This window comes from Galdieria sulphuraria (assembly GCF_000341285.1).
Source record: "Galdieria sulphuraria unplaced genomic scaffold scaf_54, whole genome shotgun sequence".
NCBI classification, from domain to species: domain Eukaryota; phylum Rhodophyta; class Bangiophyceae; order Galdieriales; family Galdieriaceae; genus Galdieria; species Galdieria sulphuraria.
The window spans coordinates 45,787-59,401 of record NW_005178421.1 but is presented as its reverse complement, the minus strand read 5'-3'; the positions used below and the strand labels follow the sequence as shown (position 1 = coordinate 59,401).

At 38.9% G+C, this 13,615-nt stretch overlaps 7 protein-coding genes across 8 annotated transcripts; 3 read left to right on the top strand and 4 right to left on the bottom strand.

Annotated features, from left to right (window-relative positions):
* The first annotated feature begins 51 nt into the window (after window positions 1–51).
* On the top strand, window positions 52–2,014 carry Gasu_53830 (PsbB mRNA maturation factor Mbb1). The gene is made up of 2 exons (XM_005703511.1): window positions 52–1,155; window positions 1,205–2,014. The coding sequence occupies exons 1-2, from the start codon at window positions 64–66 to the stop codon at window positions 1,943–1,945; spliced, it is 1,833 nt and encodes a 610-aa protein (XP_005703568.1). The 5' UTR covers window positions 52–63; the 3' UTR covers window positions 1,946–2,014.
* Window positions 2,015–2,040: 26 nt separating this feature from the next.
* Window positions 2,041–3,981, bottom strand: Gasu_53820 (AP-1 complex subunit sigma 1/2). The gene is made up of 3 exons (XM_005703510.1): window positions 3,313–3,981; window positions 3,067–3,245; window positions 2,041–3,010 (listed from the first exon to the last, which is right to left on the bottom strand). The coding sequence occupies exons 2-3, from the start codon at window positions 3,111–3,113 to the stop codon at window positions 2,722–2,724; spliced, it is 336 nt and encodes a 111-aa protein (XP_005703567.1). The 5' UTR covers window positions 3,114–3,245; window positions 3,313–3,981; the 3' UTR covers window positions 2,041–2,721.
* A 160-nt stretch (window positions 3,982–4,141) lies between these two features.
* On the top strand, window positions 4,142–6,326 carry Gasu_53810 (transcription repressor). The gene is made up of 8 exons (XM_005703509.1): window positions 4,142–4,341; window positions 4,399–4,755; window positions 4,805–4,925; window positions 4,970–5,089; window positions 5,136–5,465; window positions 5,511–5,804; window positions 5,859–5,970; window positions 6,032–6,326. The coding sequence occupies exons 1-8, from the start codon at window positions 4,271–4,273 to the stop codon at window positions 6,256–6,258; spliced, it is 1,632 nt and encodes a 543-aa protein (XP_005703566.1). The 5' UTR covers window positions 4,142–4,270; the 3' UTR covers window positions 6,259–6,326.
* Window positions 6,327–6,330: 4 nt separating this feature from the next.
* On the bottom strand, window positions 6,331–9,281 carry Gasu_53800 (uncharacterized protein). Its single transcript, XM_005703508.1, has 2 exons — window positions 7,366–9,281; window positions 6,331–7,209 (listed from the first exon to the last, which is right to left on the bottom strand). The coding sequence occupies exons 1-2, from the start codon at window positions 9,248–9,250 to the stop codon at window positions 6,479–6,481; spliced, it is 2,616 nt and encodes an 871-aa protein (XP_005703565.1). The 5' UTR covers window positions 9,251–9,281; the 3' UTR covers window positions 6,331–6,478.
* Window positions 9,282–9,541: 260 nt separating this feature from the next.
* Window positions 9,542–10,776, top strand: Gasu_53790 (alcohol dehydrogenase (NADP+)). Its single transcript, XM_005703507.1, has one exon. The coding sequence runs from the start codon at window positions 9,672–9,674 to the stop codon at window positions 10,695–10,697; it is 1,026 nt and encodes a 341-aa protein (XP_005703564.1). The 5' UTR covers window positions 9,542–9,671; the 3' UTR covers window positions 10,698–10,776.
* A 14-nt stretch (window positions 10,777–10,790) lies between these two features.
* Gasu_53780 (uncharacterized protein) lies at window positions 10,791–12,591 on the bottom strand. Its single transcript, XM_005703506.1, has 5 exons — window positions 12,390–12,591; window positions 12,093–12,340; window positions 11,951–12,041; window positions 11,424–11,901; window positions 10,791–11,374 (listed from the first exon to the last, which is right to left on the bottom strand). Exons 1-5 carry the CDS (start codon window positions 12,579–12,581, stop codon window positions 10,839–10,841), a joined length of 1,545 nt encoding a protein of 514 aa, XP_005703563.1. The 5' UTR covers window positions 12,582–12,591; the 3' UTR covers window positions 10,791–10,838.
* Window positions 12,592–12,600: 9 nt separating this feature from the next.
* Window positions 12,601–13,611, bottom strand: Gasu_53770 (hypothetical protein). Of its 2 annotated transcripts, none has more exons than XM_005703505.1 (5): window positions 13,550–13,611; window positions 13,437–13,495; window positions 13,315–13,372; window positions 13,189–13,254; window positions 12,601–13,130 (listed from the first exon to the last, which is right to left on the bottom strand). In XM_005703505.1, exons 1-5 carry the CDS (start codon window positions 13,607–13,609, stop codon window positions 12,867–12,869), a joined length of 507 nt encoding a protein of 168 aa, XP_005703562.1. In that variant the 5' UTR covers window positions 13,610–13,611; the 3' UTR covers window positions 12,601–12,866. The 2 variants fall into 2 exon arrangements, with proteins under 2 accessions (XP_005703562.1, XP_005703561.1); XM_005703504.1 differs by having other exon boundaries at window positions 13,550–13,581.
* Window positions 13,612–13,615: the final 4 nt, after the last annotated feature.

The window sequence follows — 13,615 nt, the reverse complement described above, 5'->3', positions numbered from 1 at the left end:
CAAAGTTGCTTTCTATGTGGAACTTCCAAACGTGACTGCTTCAAGTATCCAAATAACAACCACATGGTGCCAACTGTCGGAAGAAACAAATGGTTTACCTCCCCTTGGGAACCTAGTTTTAGCAAGTCCGTTGTTGTTTTATCTGATACAAGTGCAATAGTTCGAATGCAAGAAGCAAGTGAGGAAGCACCAAGCAAGCAACCTAACGACCCCAAACTCAGGAGATTCCACAAGAAGAGGAAGAGACCTACACAGAAAAATCCACTAAAGTCAGGGTCGCTTGATATCCATCCTACTGGAGCTGACCATACTCAAAGAAGAAATTTAGACAGCCAATACCGAACTCTTTTCACAAGAGGTATGGAGGAATGGAAACAAAAGCGTTGGTCAACTGCAAGGCAGTTATTTCAAAGTTGTGCAGAAAATGAATATTGCTCAATTGATACTCGTAGTCGATGTTTCCTATCCTGGGGAAGGTTAGAAGCACAATGTGGCAATTGGGAAGCGGCAAGATACGTTTTTCGAAAGGGTGTGGAGGTTGACTCTAAGAACAAACATTTGTTTCATGCTTGGGCTGTTTTTGAGGAAAGGTGTGGTAATGTAAGCAAATCTCGAGAACTTTTTGAACAGTGTATTGAAGCAGATCCTTCTGACGGAGTTTCTTGGCAGTCTTATGCACTTTTAGAAGAAAGGCAAGGAAATATAGAACATGCAGAAGAGTTGATGAAGAAGGGCTTGGAAAGAGATCCACATAACCCGTACTTATTGCAAGCGAGAGGAGTTTTATTTTCACGCAAATGTCAATGGAATGATGCAGTTGCTATGTTTGAAAGGGCAATTGCAGTTCATCCCAATTATTATCAGGCATGGCAAGCAATGGCAGTGGCACAAGGAAAACTTGGAAATAGACAAACTGCATTATCATGCTTTGAATCTGCCTTGAAGATTTGTCCTACCTCAGTTCCTACTTATCAAGCGTATGCAATGTTTGAAGCGGAATGTGGAAATTATGAACATGCGAGATCATTATTTCAAAAAGGAAGCGAGTTGGATTCCTGTCATGCTCCTATTTTTCATGCTTGGGCTAAAATGGAAGAAAGAATAGGAAATATTGACAAGGCAAGAGAGTTGTATGAGAAGGGATTTCGTTATTCAGTAAGTATCTTATATAGTCATACTTATTGATAAACTAAACTATTTATAGCCACAAAGCCTAGCTATATTACGTGGTTGGACTTTGTTAGAAAGACGTCTCGGTCACTTGCCAGATTCTATAGAATGGAAGGTCACCGATACCTCTCATACAGAAACGAGTCATTTAGGAGAGAGACTGTTCATGTTAGGTAAAATGGTCGAGGGAAAATCGGAATCCGACATTAGGATCGTTTTAGAATGGTTAGCAACAAGAGCCAGAAATGACCAAAATCTAAGGATAATATTACAACAAAGAGGAATGCAGGATTTGAGAAAAGTTTTACAGTGGGCTGAAAGACGTTCTTCAGAGGATATTCGTTTGTTTGTGGAATGGTTCAATGAACGTTATGAGGAAGATAGAAGTGTGGCAGCTCTTCTATTTGGATGGCAGTTACCCAAAAGAACGAAAGAAATTATTTCACAGGCTCCACCAGAGTGGTATTTTGTTTCTAAGCTTCCTAAAAGTTTGTCAGAAGGAGATGACTTGTGTTATTATCAGTCCAATCTTTCTGTAGACTATTGTCAACTAGTATACTTTTTGGGAGGATTTGCAGATCGTGTATCAAGCCGTGTAGCTCAAGTAACGATATTAATAGGATTGACAGCATCACTTCTATTAGGTTCAATTCAATTGGGTCTTTTTGAGGTGCCTCTTTCTGAAGTAGTAGATATTCGTTTATCACCTGTAGGAGTAGACAGTGTTATTTTACAGGAAGATATGGTTGGGCAACCCTTGTTTGAGGAAGAGTAAATGGCTTTTACTATACAATGTAAAGTGAAAGACTAACCAAATATAAAAAATAAAACCATTCTCTCTACCTCGTTGTCTACACTACCCTAGTATCAGTTTCTATCCGTCGAGTCCCCCGTGGCACTATATGAAGATAACTTCTTCATTCTCACAAGTTTCCACTGTTCCCAAACCTCCTCTGAAAGTTCCCTTGTTTCCATATTCTCCTCCAACAATTTTACATCTTGAGGCAACTGCAACCACAACTTTCCACAAACTATACAACGAACATATCTACCATTTTCTCCAAACATATCTACTTTGACTGAATATACCGCTTTGCAAGCTGAACACTGAATGTATTCCATCCTCTTTGGTTGCTCTTGTCGACTCTTCTTTTCCAACGAACCCGTATCACTATTTTTCCGCATTTTTTCCAAACTATTATTATCCAATGATTGAATGAGAGACAGTTTTTGAAAGAAAGGACTATTCGACTTCAAGACGCAGGAAACTTGTTGCAGACGAAAAGACTTTGTCGTTCTGGAGCGCTGTTTACGCAGTTGCTTTAGGAAATCAACGTGGTGCAGTGAACGACAGAATAAGTCACTATCACATACAAAAGATATTGTATTGAAAAAACTCTTTTTTATCACTTCCTTTGAAGTAGATTTACTACAACTGGTATAGCCAACAGCAATCTCCTCATCTCTCTTCCTCATCTCTACCATTCTCTTAATGATAACCACAAAGGAAATGTTCATCCTTTGTCTCTTACATATTCCATTTCTTCATCATCAATAACCTCGCACACTATGTTTTGGATCTTCTGGATGTTTTTCTGCCATATTATCGGAAGCTTGTATTGCACGCAGTACATTGCCTCTTTTGGACTCTTGAAGATCTCCTGCTAGTAATATCTCATCCAATATATAATACGCTTTGCTAAAGTTGAATATCAAGTCTAGTTCACATACGTTGCCAAAATACTTGTCTAAGCACTCAACATAATGATGTATGATCTCAAGAGTTATCAGTTCGTTATCCGTTGAGTCTACTCCAGCAACAAAAAAGAGACTCGCATATCTATGGGAAACACAAAATTATACCAAACTTTAACCCTTCACGTGGAAACGAGATACCTTCTATAAACAACTTTCAAGTCCCTCCACTCTATAAAGTTGCACATTTTACTGGACCTTGCAGTTAGCAGGGTGGCAAGCTCTTGAGAGGTCTTTGTCCGCTCCTTTTGGGAATAGGGTTCCAACCACTTTGCCAAACGAACCTTACCTTGACGGCTGATAAGAAGAAGAAAATGGAACTAATAATAAATATATAAGAGGCAGAGAAGAGAACAGTGAAACCAAAAAAAAAGTATCGATACATACCATTGTGGGAAAAGTAAATGGGTTTTCAACCAACTCCTCGACATTATCAATCGGGTAGAATTGTGTTGTTTTTCCACTTTCGTTGAAAGTCTCTTCCACAAAAGGGCAACTTTTTGGTTTCTTTTTCAACAGAGTATGAAAGTCAAGGTCTTCTAGTTTCTCACTCTTTGTTTGACGAAAGCTCCAACTTTTCTACAAGGCTTCTCAACCACTTGCTAATATAGTGAAGGTTTCCAAGTTGACTTTGGATCCTACAAGGAAAAACTCTTATCTCACGGCTTGAAGCACTTTGATTGTAAGAATATAAGGGAAATCAACTTAACTTTGTCTTGGATAGTTGCTAGTTACAGAATGGAAACAAAATGACGAGCACAAACGAGTCAAAACTCGCTCGATTTCTTCTTCTGCCAACGTCTTTATTGGACAACTTTGAGCAATTTCCTTCTACAGGTATATGAAAAAGGCCCGGTTAGAGAACCGAAACCTATCAAACAGAAGAAAACAACTAGTCATCTATATTGAGAGATTCATAATGGTGTTCAGATGGCGACCTTGAAAACTTTAATTCAAATATTACATAAGCTCTTCTTCATAATAGGACAAACAAGAAATGGTCAGTTGTAACTTCCTAATGGTTATTCTTATGTAGTATGTAGAAAACCAATCTACAACTTGGTAAAAAATTCTCTCTTCACATTCTTCTGTCGTATATTATTCAATAGTCTGTCTTCCTATTCGTAGACTATAGTATGCGCACTTTTTGGTTCTCTCTGACAATTTCTGGCTACTTGTAATGATGCTCACTTTAAGAGGCTATGCTTCATACAAGTCTATTGTTGAAGCATTCGGAGCTCTCGATTAAGCTCCTGGCCAGCGATTTTGTCATTCTCTTTGAACAACTGGAAATAAGTTTCTTGAAGAGTATTTGTTGGAGAACTTTGGAAAACTACAGGAACAGATGCGTAGTCAGTCATGTTTCATATTTCGTTCTTGTTGGACTGGAGAAAGTAGTTGTTGCAAGTCAAAGAGGTATACATGTTGTACAACTCTCTCTTTAATCATCAATCATATTTTTTGGACGTATAGAGCACGTTGTTTGATTGCCTCCGGTTTTTTACCTGCATTTTCAGTCAGTCATAAACCCAAACGTTTAAGGTACAACTTGTGTCTGTTTGCCAAACAACCTTATCCTTCTCCCTCTTCTGGCTCTGGCGGTATTACTTTTCTTGTTGGGAATATTTTTGCTCAAATGATGCAGTTATTGCTGGGTTTTAGAAGACTTACTCGACTAGTTGATGATAAAGATGTGGCCCCGTTGGAAGATGTTTATTATCCTGAAAGAGAGGAATGGTCCAGAAACTATCAAGTCTTAGTACTGGGTGCTACTGGAAAAATTGGGAATATCATTACCAAGAAACTATTGTTAAGAGGATACAGAGTTAGGTATGCTATCATCACAACTATTTTATTTGGTTTCAAAGGCCATGATTAGAGTATTAGTAAGAAATTTGTACAGCTCCACCTTGGATGCAGTTGGAACTGGATGTACTTTTGCGAAAGGAGATGTGAGAGAACTTTCAAGTTTATATGACGCCATGGAAAATATCGATAAGGTAATAACTTTTCCAAGAATACTATTTGTCTAAGAGTAGTTCAGGTCATTTGGGCTGTTGGAACTTCCGATTCACAAGAAACGGAAACTGTGGAGTTCAATGGATTACAAAACGTGATCAAAGCCTTGCATGATTCCAAATTTCAACAGTATGGTAGTGAGGAAGTGAGTATTTTTCGATATTGTATTATCATTCTTTTTATTTCTCTAGTCAGCAAAAGTGACTCTATTCAAATTTGATAGAAAGACCGATTTTGAGAATTGGAAACCCGTACTCGATGAATTTCGTAGTCGCTTAGCTTCTGTTGGATTACAAAAGAGACCGCCCAAAATTGAATATATGCAAAACAGTAGAAACAACGCAGTCTTTACAGGAAAGATTTTTGATGCAGACGGTGGAACTGCAGAAATTGCTTCCAAGATAGACCAACACAACTTGGAAGAGTTTGAAGGTCTTATCATTCGTTGTATTGGAGATGGGAAAACATATGGCCTTGAGTTAAGAACTCGTTCTGGAGACAACGCTCAAGTGGAATATTTAGTAAGCATTTGTCCAATGCTCAATGATATACTTATGCTTTATTAGGCACGTTTCCGAACTGTTCCAAATAAATGGCTCACAATAAGACTTCCTTTTTCTAAGTTCGTGGCAGTTCCAAAAGAAGGAATTTTGAGACCAGTACTTGTCACAGAAGAAATCAACTTGAGTGACGTTTATCAATTGGCAATCAATTTTGTAAAAGCAACAAGGCAGGACGAAGATGATGGCTTTTATCTTGCTATTGACTATATCAAAGCTTATCGAAAACAACAAGAACCTGAATTTATAATGATATCTTGTACAGATGTTGGAAAATATTTGCGTCCGGATAAGCTCAAGGTATTTATCTCAGTCATTACTATCTAGCAAGGTCTCAAGTAAATGTGATGAAAGGAATTGGATGATGACAATCCAATCGTTTGGAAACTTCGAGGAGAGATTGCCCTTCGCAACTCGGGATTGACGTATTGTATTATTCGTTCTGGAAGATGTATTGATCGACCTGGTAAATATATAGACTCTATATATATATAAGCTATAAACTTACCAATTTCTTCCAATGGTAGGTGGCCTTAAGCCAACTATCGTTGATCAAGAACCGATACAAGACGACAAATATATAAGTCATGCAGACTTGGCAGATGTGGTATTGCATTCCTTGAACAATCGAAGAGCTTGTAATGTAACATTCAATGCTTACGAGAGTAATAGACAAGCACAACACTCCTCTCTAAAGCCATTCGAGGCAACTGATATTTCAACAAGTTTAGAACAGTTGAGAGCCAATACTTGAAGTTCTTAGTTTTTGGTTAGTTTTGAGTGTTCATTAGGGTAAACAAGGGAAATTGGATTCACAAGGATGTCTAAAAGATTAGATTATACTAAACGAGTTGTCATTTACTAGACACTTTAGATATCAAAACGAATTGTACAACAACAACAACACAATGATTGACCAAAAACAAAAGCAAATTTCCATTTTTTTGAAATAAATAAACCACAAAAGAAACTAGTCAGTTCCACTCTCCTTCTAAGGCTCTATACTCTTCCAAGAGGTGTTGATTCTTCTTGCGACAAAGAAAAAGCTGCGACTGTACTCTTTCAATTTCTTCGTTCAACTTTTCTCTTTCCATATCGGTGTCCTCTGCTCTTTGTTTGGCAGTTTGAAACCTTTCCATAAAGGACTCAGAAACGCTTGTTGACTCTGCCACTTGGTTTCCCTCTCGCAGCAATCGAGAATATGCAAGCTCCAGTTTAGCATTTTCTTCTTCTACCTGAGCAAGTTGCAACTTTGCATTGATAAGTTCTCTTTCAATCTCTTCGCTCGAACAATCAAGTGGCGTTGGAAACACTTTTGTTGCAGCTGCTTCAAGCCAACCCTCCATAACAGCTTTCCTATTTTCAAAGAGTAGCTCAAGTTCCCTTATACAACTAACTACCGCTTCCTTCCATTCACTGAACTGTTCATTGGACCAGTCTACTCTGTAAAGTTGTAACAACCTTATGGCACAATCTATTTTTTGCGTCCACTTCGTCACGTCTTTTTCAATCAAGTTGGGGGATATGACAAGCTTCCTAGTCTCCGTCTGAATATGTTTCAGGCCATCTGAAGAGTTCGACTCTGGTTCATTCTCTATAGTATCCATTATCGACCTGACATCACTTTGAAACACTTCCCACAAATTCCCTGAAGATTCTCTTTCGTTGGTCCTAAAGAGATTTTCAAGTTCTCTATCGACATTTCCTATGAGCTAGAAATAATATGTCAATATATATAAACACTCCAATGATCACAACGAGTAGAAATCATATTCCTTTTGCAAATTGCTACGAGTGTCTATATATATATATATATATATCCTATTTATTCCGTTCTTTAAGAGATAATCGTAAAATCAACCTATTCGTGGTTCAAAAATATTGGCTTCAGGGTTGAAAACAAAAGGTTTGGTTCTCATTCTCCCACGAAAGGCACGATCCCAACGAGGTCGTTCAATCATGCTATCATGAGGAGAAGGTCGGTTGATTTCTTGACAAATATCTACACAAGCTTGAAGTTTCTTAACTTGGATACTCAACAAATTCTCTCCGAGCGCATTTCCTTCTAAATTCTCATCTGTAAAGGAACACAATTCTCTTTCAATATCGCGCAAATCGCTGTCTTGTAATGGACCACGAATACATTTCAAAGACCAATACGGTGATGTTAATGGATAATCAGGACAAACAGCCACCAATCCTCTCAAATGTATAGATTCCGATTGAATCTCTAAAAGAAATTTGCGTGTACCAGTTAATGAATAAAAGGAAGAATTGGTCGGGCCACTTGCAAACTCCTGATTATCAATAAGCTCTGACCAAGACTTTAACTCTGAACGAGGATCTCCCGGTAGTTGTGCCTCTTTCGCATTCACAGGAACAATGAGACGTTGAAGACTCACCAATTGGGTGGAAAGTGATTGTAGAAAGTAGTTCCGAGCTACTAATGCCTTTATCACGGCACCTAATACGATATGCTTTGAATAATTCAATGCATTTTGGAGCCATTCCTTTGCATCCTTCGTAGAGGAAGAAAGATTTAACTCAAATGGAAAGCCAAGTCCACATATAATCTGTGCCCAAATAAAAGGTCGAGCTCCACCAACTTTACTAGGTTGAAACTGAAACTTGCCTTCTTCGAGGTAATGATTGGTTGGATTCGGAGAATGACTTCCATCATCTCCAGGAAATAAGAAAGCAAATTGTTCCGTTATTAAATTACCATCACTTGCATTTCCACTACATGAAACAACTACAATCTCTAAACACAACAAATAGGAAAAAGTGACCGTCACTGTCTTTTGCAAAGTAGAATCCAAAGCTCCCTTAGGTTGGCCTCCCAACTCTAACTGTACTTGTAGAGGATGCATTTGATATAAATTCTCATGTTCCTTCCAACGAGTGCTGAATGCATCACAAATACTCTCTGCAGCAACGGTATCTCCAACGATATCCATACGAAAATGCAAATGTTGCTCTGATTGAAAAGTATGTTGAAATGCATAAGCTTGGCGTGCCAAAACATACAAAGGAAAAGGTAGAAGAAACATCCTTTTCAAAGAGTCTTCACAAAGAAAATTAAAGAAACGACCAGCAAACCCATAATCAAAAAAGAAAGTTGAAACACGATTAGCTGCTACGTGAATCTTTTCAATCTCTTTTGGAAGATTCTCCAAAAACTGTCGAGACTCTTTCAGTTCGGATTCCATATCACTTTTTCTTCGCTTCAACTCTTCAACTTGGTTCAGCAAACTTTGTCTCCTTTCTTTTTCCGCTTCCAATCGTTTCAGCATCACTTGGTGCTCATATTCGAAGCTATCTAACCCTTCCTCCGATGGAACGCTGAGACTAGCTTCTTCCAAAGTAATGAGGGAAATTTCATCTATCAAACCACGGTAACTTTGACAGCTGGCGATTTCCTCCTTCAACTGTTCTCTTTGATACAAATAATTTTCCAAAATAATCTGGGAGTTCTGCACTTGTTCCTTATGTTTCTGAACAGCAAGCTTGCAACTTTCCAGCGATAAGTGACTCTCCCTATTCAACCACTTCAGTTTTGCTGTACAACTTGCTATTTTCAACAAAACTTTCGACTCGTCTTCACTCTGAATACCAACAAATAGCCGGCTTGCGTTACGCAACTCTTCACAACACATAACCATCTCGGAAACTTGTTGCTCAATCTTTCCTATTTCACTTGGAAGGTCAGTAGCTGCCTCGATGGCTACTTGTAAAGAACGATCCATCTATCCCAAACAATTTTCAAGGCCCGTCAGAATGCAACAACTCTCTTCTTTATTATTACGCTTATACCAAACAAATATAACAATGAAAATCGGTTACCCTTCATTCTCTATGATACTTCTTCTTGGAAACAGTCTTTCAAAAGATAATTCATTCTACTTTTACATGTGTTCCTTCCTTCAGAGCATAACAAATAGAGTCAATGGATGCATAGCTAAACTCAAGTGAAATGGTTTCCTTTTCATCAATCCCTATTTTGAGACATAACCTTTTCTCGATACCAAACGACAGCTGTTGAGGGAATCGTCGGGATGTTTTGACGACGCCATTCCATTGGCCATAGAACCTTCCAACGGAATTTTATATATCGATTGTAGATTCAACTATGGAACATTTCATTTGTTTCTGAATTGTAGACAAGAGATGAGTAAGACGGTAACAGAAAGTTGGGCTGCTATGGAACCGAAAGCAAAAGTAGTTCCCTATCAGTTGGAACTACCTGCTTTGGGTCCTAACGATGTCGAAGTTGACGTGGAATATTGTGGTGTTTGTCATTCGGACGTTCATATCATTGATAAAGAATGGGGCGACGAAGCTTCTCGTTTTCCAAAAGTTGCTGGTCACGAAATAGTTGGAAAAGTATCGAGACGTGGAAGTGAAGTGAGAGAGCTTCAAATAGGAGACAGAGTAGGAATCGGGTGGTATCGTCGTGCTTGTTTGTCTTGTCAAGAGTGCATCCAAGGATATGAAAACCTATGTCCTCACGGGGAAGCAACTTGTTTTGGTGCTTCTCAAGGTGGCTTTTCTAGAAAAACTATCGCTGATGCCAGAGTTGCATTTCCCATTCCAAAGGAGATTCCGCCAGAGTACGCTGGACCACTGTTCTGTGGTGGAATTACAGTATTTGCACCATTTCGTCGTTTCGGTGTGAAACCAGGAGACCATGTGGCAGTTGTTGGAATAGGAGGACTAGGGCATATGGCGCTGAAATTTGCAAAAGCTTTTGGTTGTAAAGTCACAGCAATCTCGTCGAGCGCAGACAAGATCAAAGAAGCAAAAGAATATGGTGCTTCCCAATTTATCAATTCATCAGATGAAAAGCAAATGAAAGAGGCGCAGGGAACCATAGACTTCATGTTGGTTACTGTTCCTAAAAAATTGCCTTGGCAACAATATACTGCTCTTTTGCGTCGAAACGGTAAGATGGCAATTGTCGGTGCTATTTTGGGGAATGTGGAGGTTCCAGTCATGACAGAATTGATGGTAAGACAACTTACCATATGTGGAAGTATTACAGGAGGTAGAGCGCTTATTAAGGACATGTTGAACTTTTGTGCTCTTCATCAAATATTTCCTAAATGTGAAGTCACGACTGTAGACCATTTGAATGAGGCACTAGATAGAGTTCGAGAAAACAAAGTGCGGTATCGAATGGTAGTCAAGTTGTAATCTAGGTATCAATGAGATAGCAAGGGGGTTTTAGAGTGTGATGCATACATAAAAATTGCGTTCTGGACGAGTCAAAATAATTTGTTTCTTTCTTCACAGTGAAAAGTAGTACGAATGAATTTCTTACAACATGAAATTGTCTCAGTTACGCTCTACTATCAATGCCGCCTTCGTGGTAAGATTCAACTGTTCTAGTGTAACGTCTAAGTCAGCCAAAACCTTGCGTGGATATGGAATAATCAACTGAAACTCCTCCTCAGACAATCCTGTTTCATAAACCACAAAATCGACTACTGCTTGCAATGGTTCATTGTCTTGAAATCTCCTCACAACTTTTCGTCCATCTGGTAACCTTAAGAGCAACTCTGTAACGTGTGGACTGTTCTCAGCAGGTTCATCTTTCAATACTGACTTTTTCATTCGTTGCCTCATGTGCTTGGTGGCCTCCAATGCCTCAAGTTCTTCTTGTTGTTTTTGCTCCATTTCTTTCTGCCAAAGTCTCTGGCGCTCTTCTTCTTCAACACGCGACAATCGTGCACGATCTGCAGCTTCTGCTGCTGCTAAAGCGGCATCCTGTTCCATCTTAAGTTCTCTCTCTTCAGTAAGATGAGGGTCAGTCATAGAAGCATACTGTGAAGCAATTCGACTTTCACTATCATTACGTGTTAAAGGTACTTCTGAAATAAAGTTAGCCAACAAAACTCTTATGAATTACTGGAAACTTGCCATTCGTATAAAATTCGCCATATCCCATCATCTCCGATGATGAAGAGGGACCTTCCTGGTCTTCCAATGACGCAGCAATAGCTTCAGCCAACTGTGCATCTTCATTCTCATCTACTTGTTGCCAACTATCTCTGGCCTCATCTTCAGCAGAGTCGTTACTCACAGGAAATGACCGAAGACTGTGACTATTTGAATGAACAGCTCCACTTCTTCGACTTCCTCGTGGTGCGGTCCATTCATCTAAAACATTAGTCTCGAGAAAGTTACAAAGATTTGATACTATATAGTTCTTTTCTATTCTATCATTCTCTTCCAAGCTAGGTTCCAACACTTTCTCTCCAGTGCGAGGATCAATCACAGCAACAAAAGGAAAGCTATTTACAGAATATCGCGCACAGAACTGCATTGCGTCCTCCGAAAGAACGTCACGTTGCCAAAAAATAAAACTCGACTGAATAAACTCTTTAATAGTGGAATCCTTTATGAGTTTAGAACCATGAACTAAGTCAAGCGTTTAGTATACTTACCGACCAAACTTCTCTATTCAACAAAAGACATAAAAAGTTCTCATTCTGCTGCAAATTAACCAAAACCCATTTGCTTTCTTCTCTTCCTTTCCTAATAGAGAGTGAGCCTAATTCCAGATTGTGCAAACTAAAGTAGACCTACCGTAGTGCTTGTTCATAAGAATCCTCAAAGTTAAGGTCAGAAGGGGGAGCATAGAGTTCACCCAACCTTCCTTCTGTCAAGTTTTCTGGAAAACCAACGTGATTAGGGTGCCCAGAATCTCTGTTTGTCTCTCTTTGTGGACCACCATTTGAACTTCTTCTTCTTGGTTCCCGTCTCCTCACTGGTATAACCTCTTCTTCATCATCTTCAACAGAAGGTGGTGCGTGAGGATGCGGCAGTGCATCTTCCTATGAATAACACTTAAAATTCTTCCAAACAAGACCTCTTTGTACTTACGCTGCTAGTGTCTACCACCGGAGTTTGCGTCGGGGTATGGTCAAGCTCTATTTGAGCTTCATTTATAGCAAAGTAGGATTCTATTGCCTTTTCTAAATCACCTTGGTTACTATCCAATAACTGTTGTGCTAGTTCTGGGTCAGCAGAGGTTACAGCTAAAAAGGCATTTAACTTGTCATCATCTTGAGGCATTATTTATTGTCCCAAATAGACAACAAATGTAATTAACCTTTTTATTTCTAAATGTGGTTGGTTTTGAAATGTTCCACTCCATAGGTATACACAGGTAGGAGTACATTTACGAATAAAGATATGGAAGAGGCAAAAAATGCCTCTAGGTTTCTTATCATAGTCACTAGGAAGAAAAGGTCATAAGATACACACGTGTTCTGGACAGTTTCTTATAACACTCATAGTAACTCTAACAACACTGCACAAGATAGTCTATTCCTGTAACAGCCTACCACCACTGGGAGGTTACTGTGTCAACTCTTTCATAAACACTCTTCTTAACTGACTCTGGAGAGACTCGTCCAAAGAATTCACAAACTTAGCTATTCCTTCATGGGCCTCTTGCAACGTGTACCTTTCATGTTGCTCCAACTGAGAGAACCAACTCTGCTTCAAAACTTCTAAAGAAAGAGTCTCCTCTATTGGCGAATTTTGTTCGAAAACATAACTTGTATGTTGCGTATTTTGGACGTATTTGGACCCCAGTTCTAACAGGGTAGACTCATATTTCTATTTCACTGAATAAGTACAACGACATTGTTCCATAACTGAAATAGTTCATTCTTACGTGTAGCAAATTTTCCAACTGCTTTCTCGTTTCCTTTATCTGTTGACCGAGAAACGAAGGATTTTCCTATTAAGTAAAAGTTGTACAGTAGGATAACCCTTATTACTGTTCATAAGACTCTTTTACCTTTGTCAATAAAAGTCCTTTTTGGTTTAGCGACTCCAAGACCAACAATTCACTGATACTATATAAAAGCAAGGTATGCAAGCAACATCAATACTGTAGTCATATCTACACAACAAACATACTTCTTATTCAGTAACTTGATTCCTGGACTAACGCTTTTTAAGCCCTCCCAATAACCAAGCTATGGAAACACCCTTCAACAACCCAACCTTACAAGATGCCGTCAACTACTTACTCTCGTCAAGTTTTCCTGTGCCTCCATGATTCCTTCTCTTAGACCTTGATTATAAAACATTGCAAA

What these genes read in the sequence shown, in the direction of transcription:
- Gasu_53830 (XM_005703511.1), top strand. Translation starts at nt 64, where the DNA reads ATGGTGCCAACTGTCGGAAGAAACAAATGGTTTACCTCCCCTTGGGAA. An exon ending in AGAAGGGATTTCGTTATTCA is followed by an intron (nt 1,156 to 1,204) that starts GTAAGTATCTTA and finishes AACTATTTATAG; the next exon opens with CCACAAAGCCTAGCTATATT.
- Gasu_53820 (XM_005703510.1), bottom strand. Translation starts at nt 3,113, where the DNA reads ATGTGCAACTTTATAGAGTGGAGGGACTTGAAAGTTGTTTATAGAAG. An exon ending in TTGAAAGTTGTTTATAGAAG is followed by an intron (nt 3,011 to 3,066) that starts GTATCTCGTTTC and finishes TGTTTCCCATAG; the next exon opens with ATATGCGAGTCTCTTTTTTG.
- Gasu_53810 (XM_005703509.1), top strand. Translation starts at nt 4,271, where the DNA reads ATGCGTAGTCAGTCATGTTTCATATTTCGTTCTTGTTGGACTGGAGAA. An exon ending in ACGCTCAAGTGGAATATTTA is followed by an intron (nt 5,466 to 5,510) that starts GTAAGCATTTGT and finishes ATGCTTTATTAG; the next exon opens with GCACGTTTCCGAACTGTTCC. An exon ending in TGCGTCCGGATAAGCTCAAG is followed by an intron (nt 5,805 to 5,858) that starts GTATTTATCTCA and finishes ATGTGATGAAAG; the next exon opens with GAATTGGATGATGACAATCC.
- Gasu_53800 (XM_005703508.1), bottom strand. Translation starts at nt 9,250, where the DNA reads ATGGATCGTTCTTTACAAGTAGCCATCGAGGCAGCTACTGACCTTCCA. An exon ending in TATTTTTGAACCACGAATAG is followed by an intron (nt 7,210 to 7,365) that starts GTTGATTTTACG and finishes TCTAGCTCATAG; the next exon opens with GAAATGTCGATAGAGAACTT.
- Gasu_53790 (XM_005703507.1), top strand. Translation starts at nt 9,672, where the DNA reads ATGAGTAAGACGGTAACAGAAAGTTGGGCTGCTATGGAACCGAAAGCA.
- Gasu_53780 (XM_005703506.1), bottom strand. Translation starts at nt 12,581, where the DNA reads ATGCCTCAAGATGATGACAAGTTAAATGCCTTTTTAGCTGTAACCTCT. An exon ending in CGGTGGTAGACACTAGCAGC is followed by an intron (nt 12,341 to 12,389) that starts GTAAGTACAAAG and finishes TGTTATTCATAG; the next exon opens with GAAGATGCACTGCCGCATCC. An exon ending in TGAATAGAGAAGTTTGGTCG is followed by an intron (nt 11,902 to 11,950) that starts GTAAGTATACTA and finishes AAACTCATAAAG; the next exon opens with GATTCCACTATTAAAGAGTT.
- Gasu_53770 (XM_005703505.1), bottom strand. Translation starts at nt 13,609, where the DNA reads ATGTTTTATAATCAAGGTCTAAGAGAAGGAATCATGGAGGCACAGGAA. An exon ending in CACAGGAAAACTTGACGAGA is followed by an intron (nt 13,496 to 13,549) that starts GTAAGTAGTTGA and finishes GTGTTTCCATAG; the next exon opens with CTTGGTTATTGGGAGGGCTT. An exon ending in AAGGACTTTTATTGACAAAG is followed by an intron (nt 13,255 to 13,314) that starts GTAAAAGAGTCT and finishes TTTACTTAATAG; the next exon opens with GAAAATCCTTCGTTTCTCGG.